Raw genomic sequence first — 22,655 nt, forward strand, 5'->3', positions numbered from 1 at the left:
AATGACAACAGTTCTGGGCCAATTTAACTGAAGCTTAATCCAGACAAGATGGAGGTACTGCTGGCTGGGGGTTCCTTTGAGCCAGAAATAGGATGTCTAGCCCATACCAAATGGGGTTTCACATCCCCAGTGCAGCAGGTTCACAGCCTGGGGGTGCTCCTGGATCTAGCACTTCTTCTCAGTCCTCAGATGGCTGCAGTGGCCTGGAGTACCCTTTTACCAGCTTCATCTTAAGAACCAGATGTGCCCTCTTCCTGGAGAAACTAGTCCTGGTCTTAGTCATTCATGCACCTCACTTCCACACTGGGGCTTTTTAAACATTCTCAGGATGAGTGTCAGCTCTGCACTGAGACAGCAGTGCAGGCGGGGCTGGAAATTCCTGGGTATTACCCGGGGTGGGAAAGTCCTTAGCTGGCAGCTTGGTCGTAAATCTGCCAGGCTAACAAGGATGAAGCATGATAAGGGCAAGGCCCTTTCCAAGCTTACGTGCCAAGCCAGAAGTCCAGAAGCGAGGTCAGTAGAGGTCCGGGTTCAATTGCCAAGAGGTCAGTCCAAGATAAGGTTCAGGGAATCTGGAAACACACAAAGCCACGCCTGATGTTGTAGTCAGCAACAAGCTGAAGCCAAGGTTTGTCTTTTAAGGAGCAGGTTTGTCAGCAGGTGTGAGCCATCAGCGTTTTGGCCTTAAGTGGACAGGCCTGCCCCTCTTCTGCCTGACCTTCTGTTGTCTACGTTCTGCAGGTGAGGGGGGAGTATCCTGTTCACTGTTTGCATCTGGCTGAAGGGCTTCAGCTGTGTCTGGGGTGCTCTGCAGCTGAAGGGGAGAAGGAGCTGGGTTCTCAGGAGTTTCCTCCGTTTCTCCTTCTGGGTCTGTTGCTGTTACTCCCGAGTCATCCTCGTCTGATGAGTCCTCCGACGGGGCCATGACACTGAGTCTGTCCTTAAAGACAGTCCAGAAACTTCAACTGGTTCAGAATATGATTGTCAAGGATTTGACTGAAGAGGGCAGACTGGATCACTTAACCAGCTGCACTATTACCCATTCGCTTGTAGGCTCAATTCAGGGCCTAAATCCCAAATCAGTTTGAGACCACAGTACCTTAATCACCATTCCCTGAATGAGCTTGCCCACAAATTACATTCCACTTCTTAGGCTCTTTTCCTGCCTCATTCATTGTATTAGAGAGGACGGACACCAGAGACAGGGCCTCTTCAGTCATTGTACTTATCTGAATCAGATTCACAAGGAAAGATACAACTGGCTTCATTGCAGCTTTTTTATTTATTTATTTAATTTATAACCCACAGTTCCTCCCAGAAGGAGCCAAGAGCAACAAATACAAACACACTAAAACATTTTAAAACAAAATATTTTTAAAGATATTTTGTTTAATGTTTTTAAAAACAAAATGTTTTTAAAAACATCTTTTAAAAAAGAAACTGCTTTAAAAACATATTGAAAAGCAATTCCAACACAGACATAGACTGGGATAAGGTTTGTTATCTTATTACCCAAAAGGCTTGTTGAAAGAGGAAAGTCTTCACTAGGCACTGAAAAGATAACAGAGATGGTACCTGCCTAATATTTAAGGGGAGGGAATTCCAAAGAGTAGGTGCCACAACACTAAAGGTCTGCTTCCTATGGTGTGCAGAACGGACCTCCTGATGAAATGGTATACACATGAGGCCCTCACCTGCAGAGCGCAGTGATCGACTGGACATATAAGGGATAAGACGGTCTTTCAGGTATCCTGTTCCCAAGCTGCATAGGACTTTGTAAACCAAAACCAGAACACTGAACTTGGCCCAGTAGCTAATGGTAGCCAGTGCAGTTCTTTCAGCAGTGGGGTGACATGTTGGTGATACCCTGCCCCAGTAAGCAGGCACACCACCACATTTTGCACTGGCTGCACTTTTTTTTTTTTTAAAGTGGGCTTCTGGGATAGTGTTGTAAAAAGCAGCAGCACTCAAATCCTTATTAAACTTGGTTGTCATCTTATATTTTAGACTGTTAGATTGTTGCTTTTACTATTTGAAAGCTGCTTTGAGTATTTCTAAAAAATGTTAGAAATAGTATGTTAAGAAAATGTCTTAAGTTCTGATTCAGGAAATAATACCAAATTCTTGGCCTCTTTTTTTAAAAATTTGGTCCTGTGGCAAAACACATTATTAAGTCATTTATGAGCTCTTCTCTAGTTTTTCGCATAGTTGATCATAAATTACTTTTCATTTTGCTTTGAAGAATTAATGAGATAACACAAAGCTTTTATTGTCTCCATTTTGGGAACAGATGCACCATGAACAAGTGTAACCTTTTGGCCTCAGCATGAGATTAACAATTATGATTGGCTTCTTTTGCTGAAAAGCAACTTAATAAGCTGGAATATTAGCTTATGCACAGGAGCTATGGATCAAGGGTGATAGAAGTTCTGAATGAAAAACTGCTCATAAAATCACTGAACAAGTGAAAACGTTGCTGATTTTAGCCCACACAGTTCTGCAGAATGTTTGTCGACTTATATACCCTCTGCTTGGCTTGTCATCGGGAAGAATTTGTCTCCTGAAGGAACTGATGAGGATTATCAGAGGGTTTTCTTTATGGTATCCTCATAAGGGCATGTGGATCCTGTAGTTTATTTTTTTATTAAATAGTACCCAAATGTTTTTACTGGACTTCATCCTTCATTATAGGCAACTTCATACTGCTGGGTTAATTCTGAATTCTTCTCTTTTGTTTTCCTGTTTTGCTTGTTGTTTGTTAACTCTGTAGGTCAGAGAGTTGGAAGCAGAATTGGAAGATGAGAGGAAGCAGCGTGCTTTGGCTGTGGCATCCAAGAAGAAAATGGAGGCAGATCTGAAAGACCTAGAATCTCAGATCGAGGCTGCAAACAAGGCCCGTGATGAAGCAATCAAGCAGTTGCGCAAATTGCAGGTGTGCACAACTACTCTACAAATGAGAATGAGCATGAGAACATGTATACAAAAATATTATAGCCCAAAGTCCTTATCAGTCTGCCCTTACTGTAACAGAGAAAGAGAAATTGACGACTGGAATAGGACTGGTAAACATTAATAGAAACAGGATCTAATGGAAACTGATATTCTAGGTGTGTAGAGTAGGTTCCGAGAGTGTGATTGGTTGGCCAAGTTCTCAGAACAAATCCCTTACCTTGATCTAAGATGCCTGTTCTTACCTTGTAAATTTAAGGCTCAGATGAAAGATTATCAGCGTGAACTAGAAGAGGCCCGGGCTTCTAGAGATGAAATCTTTGCTCAGTCAAAGGAGAACGAGAAAAAGCTCAAGAGCCTTGAAGCAGAAATTCTTCAGCTGCAAGAGGTATGGTGTTGAAAGCTTTGTGACATATACCTGTGGCTTAAGGCAGGGCCACAGAGAGTGTATTTGATAGATGCTTTGCAGTTCAGTGGGTTTTTAGAGCTTTTAAAATGTATCCTAAAATGTTTCATGTATTTGAAGTAGTTGATCTGATCACTTTCAAGAAGCTGGTAGAGTCTGGCTTCAATGTTAAATCCTCTTGGGCTAGGCAACAATATAGTCAGAGGATGCTATTTCAATTAGACACATTGAAATTAACGAACCTAACCTACTCATGGCTATCAACTTCAGTGGGTCTAACTCCAAGTAGGACTAGTAGCATTGAATACTACCCAGAGCTGACATGATAGATGAGCCCTGAGAGAGGGGGAAATTTATATCCTGGATGAATAACCTCATATGGGAGTGACTGATTAGTGCCCTCCATTCCAGCACCAACTCTATAAAGTTAGCCTCTAGCAATGTGTCCACCTGGCTGCCACCCCATTCTCCTTATCAGGGTGTGAGTGTATGTCTGTGGTATGTCTTGTTTACTCAGGAGTAGGGTAAACTGCCAGCCAGAGGTTTCAAGCCTCCTTCTGGCCAAATGCTAGCTCATCCTCCCTTTTTAATGTCTCTGGCTGGAAACTGGTACTGTAGCCAAATGGTCCACAGTAACAGAGGGCTATTCAGGCCCTGTATAAGAACCAGAAAAAGTCAGCCAGAAATCCAACTGAGTAAAATATTCAAGAGAAATATAAAAAGAAGAAAGTGAAATAAACAAAGAAGAAAACAGCAAGTAGGTGTTACCAAAGAAAATAAAAACAGTTTACCAATTAAAACAACACTGAACAGTGTAACATAGGTGCATCACTTAATATAGTATCTCCTTTAGTTGTCCCAAGATTCCCAAAGCCTTCTTGGATGTCAAATGGAGGGGGAAGCATAGGGGAAAATATGCCATTTTTAACATTGTTGTTACAGTTCTCCCTTCAGTAGAAATAGTTGCTGATATCCAGGCCCCTTTGTCTGTTGGCAGTAAAATGGAAATGGACTGCCTTCAAGTCAATTCTGACTTATGGCAACTCTATGAATAGGGTTTTCATGGTAAGCGGTACTCAGAGGGGGTTTACCATTGCCTCTCCCTGAGGCTGAGAGGCAGTGACTGGCCCAAAGTCACCCAGTGAGCTTCATGGCTGTGTGGGGATTCAAACCCTGGTCTCCCAGGTCATAGTCCAACACCTTAACAGTAAGATCTCATTTTGTGAAGACCAGGAGGTTGGATTCAAAAGGGGCTAATTAAAAAGGAGATTGCTCAGCTATCTCTGGTAGACTTGAGTAGCACAAGGTCGTTCTGATTGTTTATTGGAAAGTGGCAGGTAGCATTAAATTAGGGAATTTCATGACATGGTTGGAATAACTAGACTAGAAGCCAAATGTATGGGATTTTTAAAGCACAGGCTGCCATTTGATAGTGAGCTTTGATGATATTAGGCATAATGTGGTAGCGCTTTGTTTGAAAATGGTTTTGCTTGCTGAAACTAGTGAGATGCCTATTAATACCTTTTCAGGAACTTGCTGCCTCAGAGAGAGCCAGACGCCATGCAGAGCAAGAGCGGGATGAGCTGGCTGATGAAATTGCCAATAGTGCCTCTGGAAAGTAAGTTTCACTTGATAGTCTTTTCACGGACAGCAGGCACTAGATGGTATGCCAAACCACAACAAAATGCAGGGTTGAAAAAGTAATAAGGATTTATTGCAACCCAACACATTTTGGGATAACACACAATATATCAAGGGCAGTCTTATGAAAGCTTAAAACTCTATAGAGTTAGTTGCTCCTGTGATTTTTGCTTATTATGTTTATAAGAAATCAGTTTCAAGCTTTCGTAAGATTGCCCTTGATAAAGGGTTGTGTGTTAACCCCAAACACGTTGGCTTGCAATAAATCATTTTTATTACTTTTTCAACCCTGCATTTTGGTTTGGTTTGGCACCCTGAGGGTTCCCCTCTTCCTGGTCTGCGTTCATTTTGGCGCTCCCCTAATGTTTTTGTCCAGTTAGGTGGTATAAGCATTCTGTATACACAGCAGTTGCTGCACAAGCTTAGCTATTTGTGATAGCTACCTGGATATCATCAGGATCTTGGCTTTAGTTTGTAGTGATCCTCAGTTGTCTCCATCTGTAGATCTGCCTTGCTTGATGAGAAGCGCCGCCTGGAAGCCCGAATTGCACAGCTGGAGGAAGAACTAGAGGAAGAGCAGAGCAACATGGAGCTCCTCAATGATCGTTTCCGCAAAACCACTCTACAGGTAATGCTTTGTGCATCAGTTGGATATTTTCTGTTTTCTCCTTAAAGGGATGAGATCATTTATCAACTGCTTGCCTTCCTAAAGGTTGACACTCTGAACTCTGAGCTGGCCGCAGAGCGGAGTGCTGCCCAGAAGAGTGAGAATGCACGTCAGCATCTAGAGCGGCACAACAAAGAGTTGAAAGCCAAGCTGCAGGAACTGGAAGGTTCCGTAAAGTCCAAGTTCAAGGCAACCATTTCGGCCCTGGAAGCAAAGATTGGGCAACTAGAAGAACAACTGGAACAGGAGGCTAAGTAAGCAAGGAGCGCAGAAAATAGTGTTTACAGGAGGCCAAATCATGATTTAATTTTGGGAAAGTACAATTAGAATAATTCGTTCTGAATGTCCTTTTCTGGTAGCTATTAATGAAACTAGATTGCGATCAAGCAAGAAACTTTCAAGCCGAAGGAATAATGATGCCGTGCAGGGATTTGTGTGATCTTACCATTTTCATTTCAAATAGTGTGATTTATTGCTTTGATGTTAGCACTCCTTGGTGTGTGAATTGTTCCTGTAGGTGCCCAAGGGAACCCAGTAACTTTATTTATCCCAAAGTAATTTACAAATAAAATAACATAAATAAAAACAGTTAAGACCGTAGCATATATAAAAACAATTATAAATATAAAAACAGTTTAAAACAATAGCACAAACATAAAAACAATTCAAATCTAAAGCAGATACCAACTGAAATAAAAAATTTCGAAGGCTTGTTGGAAGAGGAATGTCTTTAGTAAGTACAGGAAAGACAATTGAGAAGGCATTTGTCTTGATATAAAGTGGGAGCAAGTTTTAAAAGTGGGTGCTGCCATACTAAAGGCCTTATTCCAACAGGCAGAATGGGCCTCCTAATAGGATGATACCTGCAGGAATGGCACTCATGCAGAATATAGTGATTGATTGGTATGTAGGGAATGATTAGTGCTTTGTACAGTAGTATCAGCAGTTTGAACCTAGCCCAGTAGCTAATTATCCTCAGTAGGGATTGTTTCTCTGCTGATGGTTCATGGCACCTGAACCTTCATCTGTGGCTGGTATACATTTGGGCTGGACTACACTAATGACTACTCTGATACCTTTTTGATGTCACGCTGAGTGATTTTGCTCTGTTGAATTACCCTAGGGAGAGGGCAGCAGCCAACAAGCTAGTACGTCGAACAGAGAAGAAACTGAAGGAGGTATTCATGCAGGTGGAGGATGAGCGGCGACATGCAGACCAGTACAAGGAACAGGTGAGGAACTGCCTGTTCTGCTTAGAAGCTCCACTGTCTTGGTGCCTGACTGGCTGAAGACTTTAGTACCCAGCCAGCAACCACAACAATTGGTGCTTCACAAAACTTCCCCTGTTAATGGACAAAGGGAGGCTTAATAAGTTCTGTATCAGGAGTGGGGAACCTTCGGACTGGAGGCTGAATGGGGCTCTCCAGGCCCCTCTGTCTGGTCCTTGGAACACTACTTGCCCATACCCCCCCACTGGCCCTACATTGTGTTCTTCTTGGGTGTTCTTTTTATTGCTGAAGTGTCCTTGAACTCTGATAATGCTTCCTGCTGGCCTGGATGAGGAATAGAGAGAGAAAGAATGTTACCTTAAAAAAAGGTAACATTTGAATTCATTGTCCCTCTGGTGACGAATTGAATTCATTTGCTTCTGATGCTGCCCATCACTGGCACATGGCCCCAGAAGGGAATGTGGCCCTCAGACTGAAATAGATTCCCCATCCTTGGCCAATATTCTCTAGGCAGTTTTTGAAGTGAGCAGGCATGTGCATATTCTCTGCAGCATTTTTGCTGCTATGAATCACGTTCACTTGGATGCAGAGTCAGGGGAGTCTGTGCAAGTACTCTTTTCACTCCTGTACTCTATTCAGGGTGCTGCTTCTCTTGCCTCACAGTCTATAGCCATTGCAGATGACTGCAAAGTAGCTACCGGAGAATGCCATTTCTGGAACATGCAATTTCTCCCATTCAGTCCCTCAGGCGGGATTCTTTTTCCTTATGGTGAGAAGAGCTCCACCAAGGTTTTGTCCAATGTGAGTGAGCAGCACAGGCAGCCAGCACTGGATAGTCAGCACTGGCTGTCTTTTAAAAGTGAATGAACTTGTAACACAGCCATGTGGGCATCCCTTGGCGGATGCAGATGAAAAGATTGTTAGGTCTCTAACAAAGAATCTCAAAAGGGGAATATAACCTTGCTCTAGTTAGATCAGAGTTGTATATTAATGAAAGAAAGAAAAAAGAGAAGTTCTAATCATGAGTTGTGTGTCTAATGCGCTTCTGTTTGCCGCCCTGAGCTCCTGCTGGGAGGAAGGGCAGGATAGAAATTAAATAATAAATAAATAAAATAATAAATAAATGATGGATGTTTGCTTCTTGGGGCCTGCTTCTGGTTATGTTATGTAGATGGAAAAGGCCAATGCTAGGATGAAACAGCTCAAGCGGCAACTGGAAGAGGCAGAGGAGGAGGCCACACGTGCTAATGCCTCACGTCGTAAGCTCCAGCGTGAGCTAGATGATGCCACTGAAGCCAATGAAGGTCTTAGCAGGGAGGTCAGCACTCTGAAGAACAGGCTAAGGTGAGTGACATGATGGAAACAGGGGAGGCAAGTGTGGGCAAATGTTTCAAGACAGCTCCTTCAGAAGTTGTGAGGCGCTCATCTGTTCCTCATTTCTAGCTCCCTCCCTCCTGTACTTCATGACAGTTTGCCCCTAATACGGTCTAGAATATAATGGGCAGGGTGCTATTGAGTAACCAAAATTAACATCAGATCAGAGCATTAGGTCATTTTGCTGCTTCATTTTGTCTGAGTGTGGGCTGCTTAGTAAAAATTGCACCACTCTGTGCTCTCATCAATTGGTGCAGGAGTTAAGAAAAATTTCCCAAGCTGTATCTACATATGGACAGAGTTGTAGGTAAGGTCTAGCTCTGGAAATATAAATTATTAAAGTGATGATATGATTCTTATCTGTCAGCACCATGACCTTAACACAGAGGTGGGGGGAACTAATCTGTGCTCATGGGAGTTTGGTGCATTGTGGGTAGCTGGATTTCACCATCATCCCAGTAGCTTTCTGTGTACAGCAAAGGGCGATCTATTCCCAACAGTCACTCCTTGTACACTCTTACAGGAGGGGTGGCCCAGTAACGTTTTCCTCCAGCCGATCTGGGAGGCGCCAACTGCACATTGAAGGGACTTCCCTGGAGCTTTCAGATGATGATGCAGAGAGCAAGGGCAGTGATATCAACGAACCTCAGGTTGCCCATACAGAGTAGACACCCCACCATAGTGTACAACTGGTGTTCCCACCAGTGTGACTTTCGCTCCAAGCATTTGGAAGAGGATGAGGAAGATGAGGATCTTACTGGCCACCAAATTGCCTTGTGGCCTTAGACTTGCCTTAGGCAAATCTGGGACACTACTAGGTCATGCACTGCAGGTCAGCCACAGCATCCTGCTGCATGGCTTTGCCATGATATAACCTGTTTTGGATATAGGTACCACTGCTTCTTATATGTACTAAAATGTGTCTGTTCAGTGTTTTTTGTTTTCCAGGTATCTATTGTAAAGCCATTTTCTAAGGCACAGGGTGATAGAAGGGTTCTCCATCTGTATTTTCTATTATGCCATTTCCATGCAGAAGTTTCTGGCTAGTTCTCCTCATGTACCAGATCTGACTGTGGCTTTTTCCTATCATTTTATGATAGACTTAACTCATTAACTGTGAAAATGCCCTAAGGGGATTTGGGGCGGGGGGGCACAGTTGAGAGTAGCATCATTACCAGCCAGCGGTTTATGCTATATAATGAACACTTGTCCACCATCAGACTTCCAAATTGAGTCAGTGCTATGTCCCGGCAGATAGAGACAATATACAAAACATTTTCTACCTATTAATAGTGCTCAGTGCAAACTGGATAGTCTCAGCATGGAAATTAGATTCCTTCCCACAGGCACCCACCAATTGCTTTCTCGCTGGACTGAACTGTAAGCCTAGAGCCAAAGCTCTTGCCAGCTATCTTAATGTCCATCATCAGTGTGTCTGCCAGAGGACAGCATGTGGGCATTGCTTGTAAATGGATACACCAGTGGAACTACCCTCTCCCTTTTTTCAACTTTCATTTGGACAGTGTTAACTGCACCTAGCTAGTATCATTCTATGTCATAGCTGTGAACTGACATCTACAGAAAGTGCCTTAGACACTACAGTACTAAGACAATGTTACATATATAACTTGCCTATAACAATGATTTAATGTATTGATTTTGTTCCTCATCATGTTACACCTCTTCTAGTCCAAGTGGTATTGACATTCAGTGATAAGAAATCAGTGTTAACTATGAAATTTTGATCTTTTGCAACATGCTTGAAAGAAGTATTTTTCTTTGGTTAAGAGCTTTAACATCTGTTACAAAGCTTTTGTTCTTGTGGATTTGGGTATTTCTTAATCATAACTGGCTGTTGACCACCAGGCATCTGACTGCAAATACCTTGTTTCTTTGTATTTCCATATTTCTAGACAATGATTTTTGTAAGACAATAAATTTATTCATTCTATAGACCCATTAATGCTTGGGCTGCTTTCTTAGAAGAGATGCTTTCTCCCTCCTAAACTCAAATAGAAACTGACAACTGAAACTTCCAGGTTTATGCCTGTTCATAATCTTATAGGATGCACACCTTCTCTAAAGATGGTCTGAAGAACTACAGGAGGGTTAAATACTGAATTCCTTTTGAATCTTATATCAAGTGATGGACGCTAATTATTTCAAGAATTCATTTTGTTTGGTTGTAAGTTATCTTTTAGCATTTGAAAAACAAGTGTGCTGAGTTCAGCAGCCAACACACAAAGCAAGGACTACTAGTCACAATTATTGGGGGGGGGATCAATAGTACATGGTAATGCAATATGTGTCCTTATTTCTTGTGCCTTGTCCCATTTTCTCATTTAGAACAGATGCAGGGAACCTCTGACCCTCCAGCTGTTGCTGAACTACAACTCCCATCAGTCCCTGTAAGCTTGCCTAAAGGCCAGGGATGATGGGAGTTGTAGCTCAAACGGCTGGAGGGCTAGAGGTTCCCCACACCTAGTTTAGAACTTGAATGAAAATCTTAAAACAAAACTTCTGTGAGTTAGAAAGGGTAATAGTGAAATATAATGAGGCTCTATAAGATCATGATTTGGACAAACTAAACTGACAGCATGTGTATTCATATAGCCATAAGAATCAATGGCATAGGCCTAAAGGAAAAAAGCATCCTTTAAAAAAAAAAACCTGCAATTTACCTTCAGGGACCTCAGTGACAGAAGATGTTCTCATGTCAAGTAATATAGTACTGCAGGATGATTACACACATTCGGGAGGAATCTAGTATTGTACAAGCAGGCTTCTGCTCTACCTGGAGCAGATTTTAAGGGTGCATGTAGGTACAGGGGATGGAGAGAAAGGTGGAAGTCCCATTGCCTGAGCAGAAGTCCATTCTACTCATCCATGGATAGCTTTGGAGGCAACACATGCACAGCAGTGGATTTCTAACCAAGGTCAGGGTAGAATACTACTTGTGCAAAGTATTCATAAAGTATGTGTGTGTGCACAAGCAGTTATTTTTAAAAGCCTGGTATATTTCCTGCAGGCCCAATCTACAATTCTGCTTGAAATTGTACATGAAATCTCCCAATTCAGCCTTCCATGTCTAAAAGCAAGGAAGTCTCCCCTCACTATTCACTGTGGATTGCATTGCCTGTTCGGAAGTAGAAATCAATCTGTTTTATGCCACTGCAGTCTCCCTAATCAACTCAAATAGCCAGGACTTGACTGTAATCCTATGTATTCACCTTAGAATATATGCGTAAGATTGTGCTGTTAAGTCATCTTAAACATGAGCCCTGAGAATGTAAGAAGCTGTTCAAGTACCTTGGTCCATCTAGTTCAATGCTGACATTGATGGGCACATTTCAGGCTGGAATCTTTTGCAGCCCTATTTCAGGACACCATGGATTGAATTTGGGGGACCTTGCATGTAAAGCATGTGATCTACTACTAAGTTACAACAGGTCCCGGGAGGAGGAGAGATGTACTACTAGCAACTTATCATAGCCAGATATATAATATGGGAGGCCTCAGACTTGGTAAACCCATGCAAAAGGGAGCACATAAAGTTAATAGGGGACAAGGGCCAGCATATATTTTGTTTCCATTAATCTGTTCTTAATCCTAAAACTGCTGTATGCAGCAGGCAGTGGATTACTTACATGCTACAATATTAACTGTTTTGTCTGGAAATGACTATCATATTTGGTCCTTCACAGTAAGAGATGAGAAAAATCTTACTAGAATGAATGTTTGTAACTACAAATATGTCTTGTCCAAAATCCTAGTAGTACATTCAACCATATAGCTTCTTATCTAAGCAAAGAACAGTTAGATGTAGGATTTATGTACTGCTTAATCATAAGTTGCAAGTAGTAACCCCCACTCACCCCAACAGACACTCAGCATTCTTGCCATTGAGCATGCACCATACTCAAAAATTCTTAGGATCTTTTTTCTGTTTCTGAAAACCTTGGAGTCTCCCCCATCCCAGCCTCCTACCACCTCTGTATTGTGTGTGGATGCAAATTTGGGTATACAAGGGATCAGCACTTATATAAGATTATCGGAGCTAATGAAAAACGCAACTGCCTGGGTGACAAGGCAGGAAACGGACAAGATTCCTTTGAAATTCCTACCAGGTTGGAAAATACAGGCTTGAAGTATATTATTGCATATGAATGAAACCGCTGCCACATGAAACTTCCCTACAGAAACCTGTCAAAGGAGTCAGGGTAGTAACAGTTCATTAGCAAAAGAGGGCAGCACATGCTCTGTAAGTCTTATACAAGCAAGTCTGATTCAGAATCAACCTGAGAGCAGGCATTTTCTATTCCTCTTCACACTTGGCCCTTACTGAATTAATGCCCATCCTGGGAGTGACAGGAGGAAAGCTACTTTAATGACTCTTAACAGACCTGAATATATCCTAGGGCCATGCCAGCAACAGTTACCATACTCAGAAGCTGATCATATAGAGAAGGGGAAGGTAAGGGACAGAGTATTCAAGAAATAAAGCCAACTTATGACTGACTTACCCACAAGGAGCACTAAAGTAATAGCTGAGACCTTGATTCTTTTCCACCTGAGTCACTCTGGCCCAGAGGACAATTTGGGAGGAACGACCCAAGCACATATTCTCTAGCAGGCTTCTAGTTGTATGCCATGGCAGTGTGGGAAGTGCTATAGGAAATCAGGTTCTACACTGCTAAAACAAAAAGGAACCTCTTAGGCTGCAGCCCAGGTGTGGGGAACCTTTGGCCCTCCAGGTGCTGAACTACAACTCCCATCCTCCTTAGCTGTTGGCTATGCTTGCTGGGGCTGATGGGAGTTGTAGTTTATCAACACAGTTTCTTCAGTTTAGAACAGCTTTTGTGCTTTATAGCAATGTTCTTCACCTTTGGGGTCTCAGATGTTGGGCTACAACTCCCATGAGCCCTTGACCAGTGGCTGAGCTGCCTGGGGACAATGGGAGTTGTAGTCCAAGAACATCTGGGGACCCAAAGTTGAAGAACAGTGTTCTATAGCATTTTGATCATGGATGGGAACCTGTGGCCCTCCAGCTGATGTTGAACTACAATTCTTGTTTTGCTGGTTGTGGCTGAGGGGAGCTGAAATCCATCGATGTTTGGAGGGTCACCAGGTTCCCCTGCCACATTCAGATTTTGGAGGCAGAGGTAATTAAGGGCCCATGATTGTTACTTCAGTCCATTTCAAGGCCAGCAAGTTTTGCCTTCACACACACCAGTTAACCTTGCTGATGCAAGAAGAGCAGTGGATTGGTCCATTATTACTAATGTAGTTCTAGGAGGAGTTCTTTGTATGTGCACTTTAAGATATGCAGCTTTGAAGAATGGGCAAATACTATGGACAATCATGGTAGGTACTGATAGCAGTGAAGCATCTTGCAAGAAGTTTGATTTTTTGCTGGAAGCCCTTTTACACTGCATTTAAAGTACTAACTGTGTGAAAGACTTGAATCTTCTGCTCAGTAGGCATGATGGCATAGGCGACCGCACAAACAATTCCTGTGTGTTTTCTTAATTACTACAGCGCAGCTTAGTCTTTCCTGGCACAGATCCTTCAGCAATCCAACATGGGAGCTCCATGTCTAGCAGCCACAATTACTGCAAATCCATATGAAAAATGATACTTTCTTAAAATCTCTTTGCTCATGTCACATCCATCTGAATAGGCACTCTCCCCCCTATTTACACTGCACAGGCAGCTAGTCACATCTGCAGAAGAGAGGCTATGCCACTTCAGGACAGGAAGAGCCTGCTCCACATCTGCAACAGAACAGCACGTAAGATGGGCACTTCTGCACAATGACACCATGCATCCCAGTGAAATACCAGGAATCAAAGCATAAAAACCACACACAAAGCATAGGCAGAAGCATCTTTTCTGCAAAAGCCAACGTGTCCACATTAAAAGTTTTTTATTTTTGGACCATCTCTCGTTAAACCACAGGATGGCAGTCACCACAGAAATCTGATATACTGTCCAAGGGAAAACATGCCTCAGAGATTCTGAATAAATAAAGCTACAAAGCCCAAGTTATGTACAAATATCTTAGGCAAAGATATTATGTTTACAAACCTATGTACAGGAAAACAAATGTAAACAGTAAATGCAGCAAAGGACACACAAGAAAAGGGCTGATAAAATCCAAGCTGTGAGTGGCAATTTGCCCCTAGTCTGCCCTAGCCTTATTCCCTCCTCTTTCCCTTGCTCTTAGGCAATTCTCAGTAAGTACGCAGAACTCAAGCCACAAGTTTATTGAAATAAAATAGGCAAACGCCAGCTCCATAGGATGAAGCTGACTAGAAAAAAATATTAAACAGGGTGTTGCTCTATTTTTTAAAAAAATTACCAGCTTTGGTGAACAGAGACTTAATTGCACAACACATACATTTCTTGTGCTCCACAGAGGAGATACCAAGTATAGATCTTTAGCAGGGGTGCTCCATCAGGAATCAAGCCCCTTGGATACATCAAAGTTTCAGTAGGTGTATGGAAGGTTCATCCTGCATCCCAGGTGTATCAACTGGCCAAAGACCTTCCCCGACTTCCCTTGAACATGAGTTGTCTCATACAGAAAGGGGGGGGGGAGAACCACAGCGCAGGTCTTGTGTGCCTATGTGCAAGATTTGCAGAAGGGGAGGCAGTGTGAAGAAATGGTGAAGTTGGTAAGGCGCCATCCACCATCAAAGTAGGCCCAACTTAGTAAAGGTACAAAAGGAGGGTCGGGGGAGAAGGAAGGTAATTTAGGCAAGTGCAGCTCCAGCATCCTGTGAAACAGACATCAGCGGTGACCACGTTAAAGAACGTCCATGATGGAAATAGAAGAAAGTAGACTGTATTGACATAAGGAGTGCTCTGTGTGTGCTGGGATATTTTCCGAGTAGCTTCTGACTGCTACAGCACCCACTCAGCTCTAGCAGGGGGCACTAACAGAAACGTATCGCAAGCAGCTCTTCCTCTTCCTTCAAGAACTAATTTCAAGTCCCATCATGGCCTTGCAACCCATTCATACACTCAGAGGGAGCATGCCTGGTGCTGACGATGGTCTGGACCCTCCTAGACCAGGTGGTGGGCTTTGGTCAAAGCCATTGACTGCCCTGTGGAACAGTAAGAGAAAATGGTCAACAAGTAGTACTGACAGGTAAAATTGCACTTCCATGCTATGAATGGCTACAGAGTCAAACTGTTTATGTCATAAGAACTACCTTCTCCAACATGGGAGGGGGAATTGCTGTGGTAATAGCCAAGTGTACACAGCTGAACTTTGAGAATACAAAAGACTATTAATCCCGCAAACTCAAAGCCAATAGTTCAGGCCCAAGAACCAATGCAATAAAAGCCAATGCACTGTTCAAACATGGGAAGTCCCTTGGCAGACAGTTCTCCTTGAAAACTTCAAACAAGGATAGTTTCCTTTCAATTTTATATTTTTCAACTGGAATCTTATACTTTTGGGAGCTAAATGAAGAAAGGCAAAATGCAAATTATTATCTACATATTAAATAGGAGCCTCTGCCTTTGGGTTGTCATCGGTATGAACAGGGCCAACTGCTGATCCAGAGATAAATATACTAACTTGGTATGGCGTGTTCCCTAAGCATTACCACCCACAGAAATCATCATCAATTTTGCCAACCTCTCAGAAAGTAACATGAAGCACAATGCGAGTTGACCACCACACCACATAGAGGGTGCCTATTTGCTCCCTACAGACATTAATACACACCACCCATACACTACACCAGCCTCTGTTTCCATATCCTTAGCTCTTGGACCCCATCTCCATTTGATAAACCAGAGTGAAGAACGGAATGCAATAATTACATGTCGCCAGAGCAAGCTTCATGGGAATGCAGGACACACTTCTGTTGCCGTATCCCAAAAGAAAATTTAAAAAATACAAAAGAACTAGAGTAGGGCCCCACTCATACAGCAGGTTACGTTCCAGGCCCCCGCCAAAAAGCAAAAACCGCCGGAAAGTGGGGCCCTACTGTATTCCAGCCGCCGTGCTCCAGCTGACAGCGATCAGAAAAAAAAAAAGCAAGAAGCAACAACATTAAGTAAGCCACCAATGTTCTTAAACAAAAAGGTATGGAAGAGTGATCTCATGTTTGTGTTTTTTTCCCTCCAAGGCCTTCCCTTTCCCCACCATTTTTTCCAATGGAAATGAAAGGATGCTGTGGAAGAAAAATGTAAACTCTTATGAATTATTTTCACTTTCAGAATTATGGGCGGAAGGGCTGTAGCTCAGTGGCAGAGCATCCAATTCAATCCCCAGGTAGGCCTGGGAGAGTCTCAAATTTAATACTCTGGCGAGCTGCTGCCAGTCAAGGTAGACAATGCTGAGCTAGGCGAATCAATTGTCTGATTCAGTATTAGGCAGCTTCCTCTATTCTATGTATCAGTACTGCATGAACAGCCTTCTGTTTGCACAAGGGGACTTCACCTTCCTCTCCCCCCTGCACAAAAAATTTGCTCTGAAGGGTTTCCAAACTGTCTGGCATAAATTCTGAGGAAGTGTGGAGGTCTGTTGGGGCAGGGCGGAGACTGGTAAGTAAAGTCCTGCTGTGCAAGTGGAATTCTGTTCGTGAACGAGCAGCATTGGATGCTATCCAATGCATTACATCCTTTTAATACAAAGCTTTCAAATATTGTTTCACTTTATCTTACTCCCTTAACATTATGCAGCCACGACAGTGGCTGTATACTATAGCCAGTATAGATTTTTCACATTCCGCCATGTTAAATTGAAAATACTCCCATGCCATTCTTCTGCTTCCCATAAGCTCATTTAAAAACAAAATCTTACAAAATTTATAGTCCTGAACTCAGAAACACTTGCTTAACAACCCTGTAAATTTTCATGGCAATACACAAAACAGTCAGAGAGAATCCGAGAGTTCAAACTCTAAAACAAGAGGAAAATAATCCAGACCCACTGGACTTTTTTCTGTCAGTGGTCTCATAATTTGTTGAAATTAATTAAAATTCAGCCATGTTCACAGAGAACCTATAATCATATTACTGACCTTGCCCCATACTCTGACCTTCATCTTCTACACTTTAAACGTTTAAAAAATGCATAGCTGATTTTAAATTAATTTAAGAAAATTAACATTGAGTCTATGATAGTGCAGGCATGCTCAGTAAGAACCAACTGTCAGTGTTCTAAAAACCAGACTGACAGCTGTTTGACTTGGCTAATCAGCGGGCCACACCCACACCAGACATTTATTCCACTTTAAACAGTCATGTCTTCCCCCCAAAGAATCCTGGCAAGTGTAGTTTATGAAGGGTGCTGAGAGTTGTTAGGAGATTCCTATTCCCCTGACAGAGCTTCAGCGGCCAAAATAGTTTAACAGTCAGCACCTCTTCCCAGAGAGTTCTGGTGAACGTAGCTCTGTGAGGGGAATAAGGCATTTCCTAGCAACTCTCAGCACCCTTCACAAACTATGCTTCCCAGGATGCTTTAGGAGAAGCCATGACTGTTTAAAGTGGAATAAAGGTCTAGTGTGGATGTGGCAGGGTGGGAGACTGTATGTTTAAATTTGGGTGGAACACTACACTGTCTGCTGTAGAAGGCGGCTTTCCGTCTGCCAAGTGTCCGCCCACCCAATCTCCTCCCCTCCTTCCCTCCCACAGGTTAGTTTCATGTATCCTAAGCATGACTGCATGGGAGTAAATCCAACTGAATTCAATAAGCCTGTAAATGATTGAACCTGCCTTTCCACCCCCACCCTTCCCTTCCCCTCAACTTCTTCCTCCTCCCCCTTTCCCCTCCCTACTACACCCTCCCTCCCACCCTCCTCCCCCATAGTCAGTTTCACCTATCCTAAGCATGATTGCTGGGGAGGAAATCCCATTGAACTCAATAAGCATGCAAATGATCAAACCTGCCCTCCTGCCTGCTCCTATCCCCCCTCCTCCTCCCTTCCCCTATGGTCAGTTTCACCTCTACTAAGCATGACTGCAGGCGAGTAAATCCCACTTAACTCAATACATGCAAATGATCAATCCATTCTCAGCAAACTTGCACAGGACCCCATTTCTTACCTCCTGGATTAAAAAGCAGAGAAATTCACCAATAGGAGATAAAAAACCCTTGCAGTTTAAGAACATACCTATAGCCAACAGAGATTTCTATCAAACTTTTAAAAGCAGGGAAATTGGGCAGCTATAGTGAATGCACCAGGGGAGCAGGAGACCTGACCTCCTCTCTGAGATATTGGACTGCCCTACAAATTTATAAAAATGCAAACACAATTTGGGTTGGTCTTTCACAGTCCAATCCACTTCCTCTGGAGCTTGGAAGAATTTGGTAGCATGTGCCTCTGAGCACTGTATCTCCAGATAAATTTATAATTATTGTTTAAATACAGCTAAGACATTATATTTTTCAATTCCGTAAAACTGTACTGCTAAAATGTTAACTTTTACATCATACATTTTATATTTTTCAAGTAAATTCAGAACTAATAAAGTACTATATATATTTCTTTTTAATCTCTATTTCTGGGAGTTTTCCTGAGGGAAAAGGGGGAGGTCCTGTTTTTCCATGGCTTGCAAATTTCCCAGAAGTTGTAGATCTCTACATAGCACACACCTCAGATCTGGCACACATTTGTCTCACTCAAGCGGCATGCATGAAAAGGACAGAGTTCAACAGACGAGTGGCACTCTGTTACATGAAATCCATAAATCTAATTAAATGGCCAAAAAAAGAGCTATTCATCCACAGGATTAGTATCTCAGCCCACACATCCATGATGGGCAACACACACACTCATCTCCAAGCATAAGGTAAGTTCGTCACACCAAAATAGGTGCAATTACCCATGAAATATGCAGGGAATCTGACCTATCCAGAAAGGAGAGATGGAAACAATTCATATAAAAAACATTATGTCAAAAGCATTTCCAAAAGTCACAAATTAAGCTGAAGCCAGCAAGTGAGTTCTTGGAGTCAATACAGGAATCGGTCCTAAAGCCAAAATGAGGAATTGCTTTCCAAACTCTACTGAACAAAGCATTAAAACTGCAAGGTTAGAGCTGGCTAGAATCAATCCAATTTACCATCTACATGTCTGCTCTGTGTTGTGAAGATATTTAATGTCAAGGTATTTCACTGTTCAATTTTTTGTCGGGTTCTGCCTTCCACATACACATTCTTGTATATTACATATATTTCTGGTACTAAAAAGTTAAGTGGTTTGGGAAGGGCTTATCAGCGTCCATTTTTAGCAACAGCTAGCACAAAGTCAAGAGAATTTTGGGTTGAGAATTTGAGAAAGTAATACATTCACGCCAAGCTAATGCAAGGTACAAAGATGCCATCATGCAATTTAGTGTGTTCTGCTGATGCTGCTGTCATTTTTCAACAGAACTGTATCTAACTACACTCAAGGCAAAGAACACACCCAACTGTACTCTTTTGGCAAGGAGATCTAAGGTGGGATGGAGAATCTTCCCATTAAGCAAACCTTCCAGGACCTGCATGCAAGTGATGGATGTGGCCAGGGGGCACAACTATGCATATGCTCAATTCCTGTACGTGCATAAGCGTCATGCACATATACTTACTTGTCTTCATATAACATGCATTCACACACACCCTGCCACCCCGGCCAGACCAATTAGGCTTGAAAAAAAGCATTTTTGCTTTTTTTAAGCCTAACTGAGGGCTGTGGGATGATCTCCTGGAGGTAACAGATTAGACAGGAGAGTTAACCCTTCCCTCCCCAGCTGCACTCTCCAGGAAGATTATACTCTCCACTGCAAAAATTAGGCTTCAAAAAAGCCTTCTATTGAAGGCAATAAGAGGTTATTTTCCAAGTCTAATCATGGCAGAAGGAGGAGTAACTCTTCCCTTCCTAGCTGTGACACCACCATTCCCATCTGGGGAAATGCCTTCTTTTTTCATGCCTATTTGCAGCAGGGGAGGGCTACTGCAGGCCAAACAGGGGGTATATCCAGCCCATAAGCCAGTAATTACTTGTCCATAGAAACGACGTTGAAAGATGGCACCTCAGGCACTTATCAAACACCATCAATTCATCCAGAGGTGACCAACCTTCTCGGCCTTTGAAGGTTTTCAGAAATTGAGTAAGTGCATTCTCAGATCCAGTCAGATCTGCTCCACCTCAGCTCACTTGGCTTCAAGCCTCAGCAGCTATGACATCCATGCTGGCTTCAATTAACTTCCTGTATAAGTAACCTTTAACAGTTTGTTCCTGTGACTCAGTTGGCAGCACAGTGCCCATCCCACCACACCAATTTAATGGTCACTCAACTCCAATGTACCTTAGAAAGTCAACAGTGCATATGGGGGGGGGAGAGAGAGAGAGAGGAGGAATTCAGCTACCTAACTCTACTGTTTAACAATTATTGTGTTTTAAGTTTGTATTAGTTACTGTAAACAAAAGGTTCTTGCAGTCTACATTAAATGGGATATGGCATGGTGGAGGGAGAGGTCACGGACTGACAAATGAATAAGGAGGATCAAATAGAAGTCTTGTAGTTGCAGGAGTGCAGACCAAGACTGGTCTGGGAAAAGCTGAAAAGAATTTTGGGGACAGTCCTAAAAGAGGAGAGCCAGGCTGTTCCAAATTTAGGAATCAGCATGGAAAGCAGAGAGGGGAGAGGGAGACAGAAACTGGGCCAATATAAGATGAGCTTATGCAAACAGAGAACACAAAAGATATGATGGAAGATAAGAGACTATAACTGGTGCTGCAACAGAGGGGTAATACAAAACATAGATAAGTCATGAGCACTTCTGGTGGGTCAACTGCACTTCGTATGACACAAACCAATCTAGCATGCAGGTACCATGGGAATCAGACTAAACATGACCCTCTCCTACCTTACAATCTGCTTACTGTACACAGTGCAGCTGAAGATAGCAAGCATAGGTTTTAAGCAGCTTGCCTCTGAATTCATGACCATGAGAAGCAAATCACACATTGAAGGCACATCCAAATCACATGGGGACTAAGTGAATCTACAAGCAACGTCCTACCCCTCTCGAGTGCAAATGGGGAAGATGCAGCTTGGTCTGTTATTCAGAAAACACCATTAAGCCAGACAGAAAGGCAGCCAGCAGAGCTTCTACTCAAACTTCCCCCTTCCAAACTTCTGAAGGGCACAACTTCTGTGGGTTTATTCTTGCACATGCAAGATGTACCACACTTTGTCCTAACCAATTATTCATGCCTTAGTCTAGAAATATGAAGGCCTGGGGGAAAATGGGGAGGGGGAACATTTTTTCCAATTTTTTGAATCTTTTTCTGGGCCTTCACATCTCTAACTTAGTCAAATCTACATTAGACTGCTGTCTTGCATTCTGTGAGGGGCTGCCTTTGAAAAAGTTGCAACAAATAAGTAGTCCGAAATGCAGCTGTTAGAATGTGACTGGTGCAAGCTACATAAAACATAACACTCCAGTTTTGCAACAACTTCATTGCTTGACTCCAAGTTTGTTTCTCAGCCAAATCTAAAGTGCTAATTTTCACCTAAACGGTCTCTGCACAGGATACTTAAGATCCTTCATAAATTGCATTTTCTCCATCTGAAGTACGGTGGGAGATGGCCTTCTGCAGTGGGACCAAAACTGTGGACCTTCTGCCCTAGGGAAGTATGTCTTGCTCCTTGCTTATTGCATTTTAGATGACAAGTCAACACACTCTTCCAGCAGGCTTTTTGACTGCCCCAATTAGCTCCCTTTCTCATTTCTATGTTCAGTTTGATGTTGCTGCCAATATGTATTTACTGGGTGTTTTAAGTTTTGGTGTGATATTGCTTTAACATTCCTTGCTACCCCTCGCTGGATCGTTACCTTGTGGTGGTGAGTGCGCTTGTGTGTTCCAATGAACCCTGTGAGTGATGCCGTCGGGAGTCATGTACTCCCAGCAGGGTCACCCATGGCGGTAAGGTCAAGGGAGAGGAACCACACAAAGAACGATCCAAGAAAGTCCTCAACGGCAGAACCGGCGGAGGATAACAATGTGTATGTTACAACGGCTGTGAAGGCGGATGAAGGCTGCAGCGGATAAAAGACTTCCAATCGTCATGGTACCCATGCCATTGGATCAAAGCCTTTTTCTGTCAAGATTGTGTGTTGATCGTTGTGCGTCTATCTCCCCACATAAAACAAATTCACACATATGCGTCTTCCAACCAAAACAAAACAAAAGTCCCATGGCGATCGGCGACGGGGGCAAGACTGTGAAATCCAGAAGCCTCTAGTCATGGACCAGCACATGGGCGGTGGATACAGAGTCAGTTGTCCTGGCTCAAGGACCGAGGCAGTTGAGTAGTTCGGCAGCTATATCCACGACTGAGCAGTCCTATTCAGGATCCACTCTGCTCACCCCATATG

At 42.9% G+C, this 22,655-nt stretch overlaps 2 protein-coding genes across 6 annotated transcripts in view; one reads left to right on the forward strand and one right to left on the reverse strand.

Moving 5' to 3' along the window:
* MYH10 (myosin heavy chain 10) overlaps positions 1-10,225 on the forward strand; it is a 111,467-nt gene extending 101,242 nt beyond the window's left edge. For all 4 annotated transcript variants that reach the window (XM_061616517.1, XM_061616518.1, XM_061616520.1 and 1 more), the window contains 8 exons: positions 2,771-2,932; positions 3,209-3,337; positions 4,885-4,973; positions 5,501-5,624; positions 5,709-5,917; positions 6,787-6,895; positions 8,064-8,236; positions 8,790-10,225. In XM_061616517.1, coding sequence (XP_061472501.1) covers positions 2,771-2,932; positions 3,209-3,337; positions 4,885-4,973; positions 5,501-5,624; positions 5,709-5,917; positions 6,787-6,895; positions 8,064-8,236; positions 8,790-8,934 — 1,140 coding nt within the window. In that variant the 3' untranslated portion in view covers positions 8,935-10,225. The remainder of the gene's footprint in view (positions 1-2,770; positions 2,933-3,208; positions 3,338-4,884; positions 4,974-5,500; positions 5,625-5,708; positions 5,918-6,786; positions 6,896-8,063; positions 8,237-8,789) is intronic.
* Positions 10,226-14,175: 3,950 nt separating this feature from the next.
* The window catches only part of NDEL1 (nudE neurodevelopment protein 1 like 1), a 50,647-nt gene continuing 42,167 nt past the window's right edge, over positions 14,176-22,655 (reverse strand). The window contains exons 9-10 of one of the 2 annotated variants that reach the window (XM_061616524.1): positions 19,112-19,136; positions 14,176-15,375 (exon numbers count right to left, since the gene is read on the reverse strand). In XM_061616524.1, coding sequence (XP_061472508.1) covers positions 15,358-15,375; positions 19,112-19,136 — 43 coding nt within the window. In that variant the 3' untranslated portion in view covers positions 14,176-15,357. The remainder of the gene's footprint in view (positions 15,376-19,111; positions 19,137-22,655) is intronic. The other variant, XM_061616523.1, reaches the window with a different exon arrangement.

The sequence above is a fragment of the Rhineura floridana genome, chromosome 3 (assembly GCF_030035675.1).
Source record: "Rhineura floridana isolate rRhiFlo1 chromosome 3, rRhiFlo1.hap2, whole genome shotgun sequence".
Classification (NCBI taxonomy): domain Eukaryota; kingdom Metazoa; phylum Chordata; class Lepidosauria; order Squamata; family Rhineuridae; genus Rhineura; species Rhineura floridana.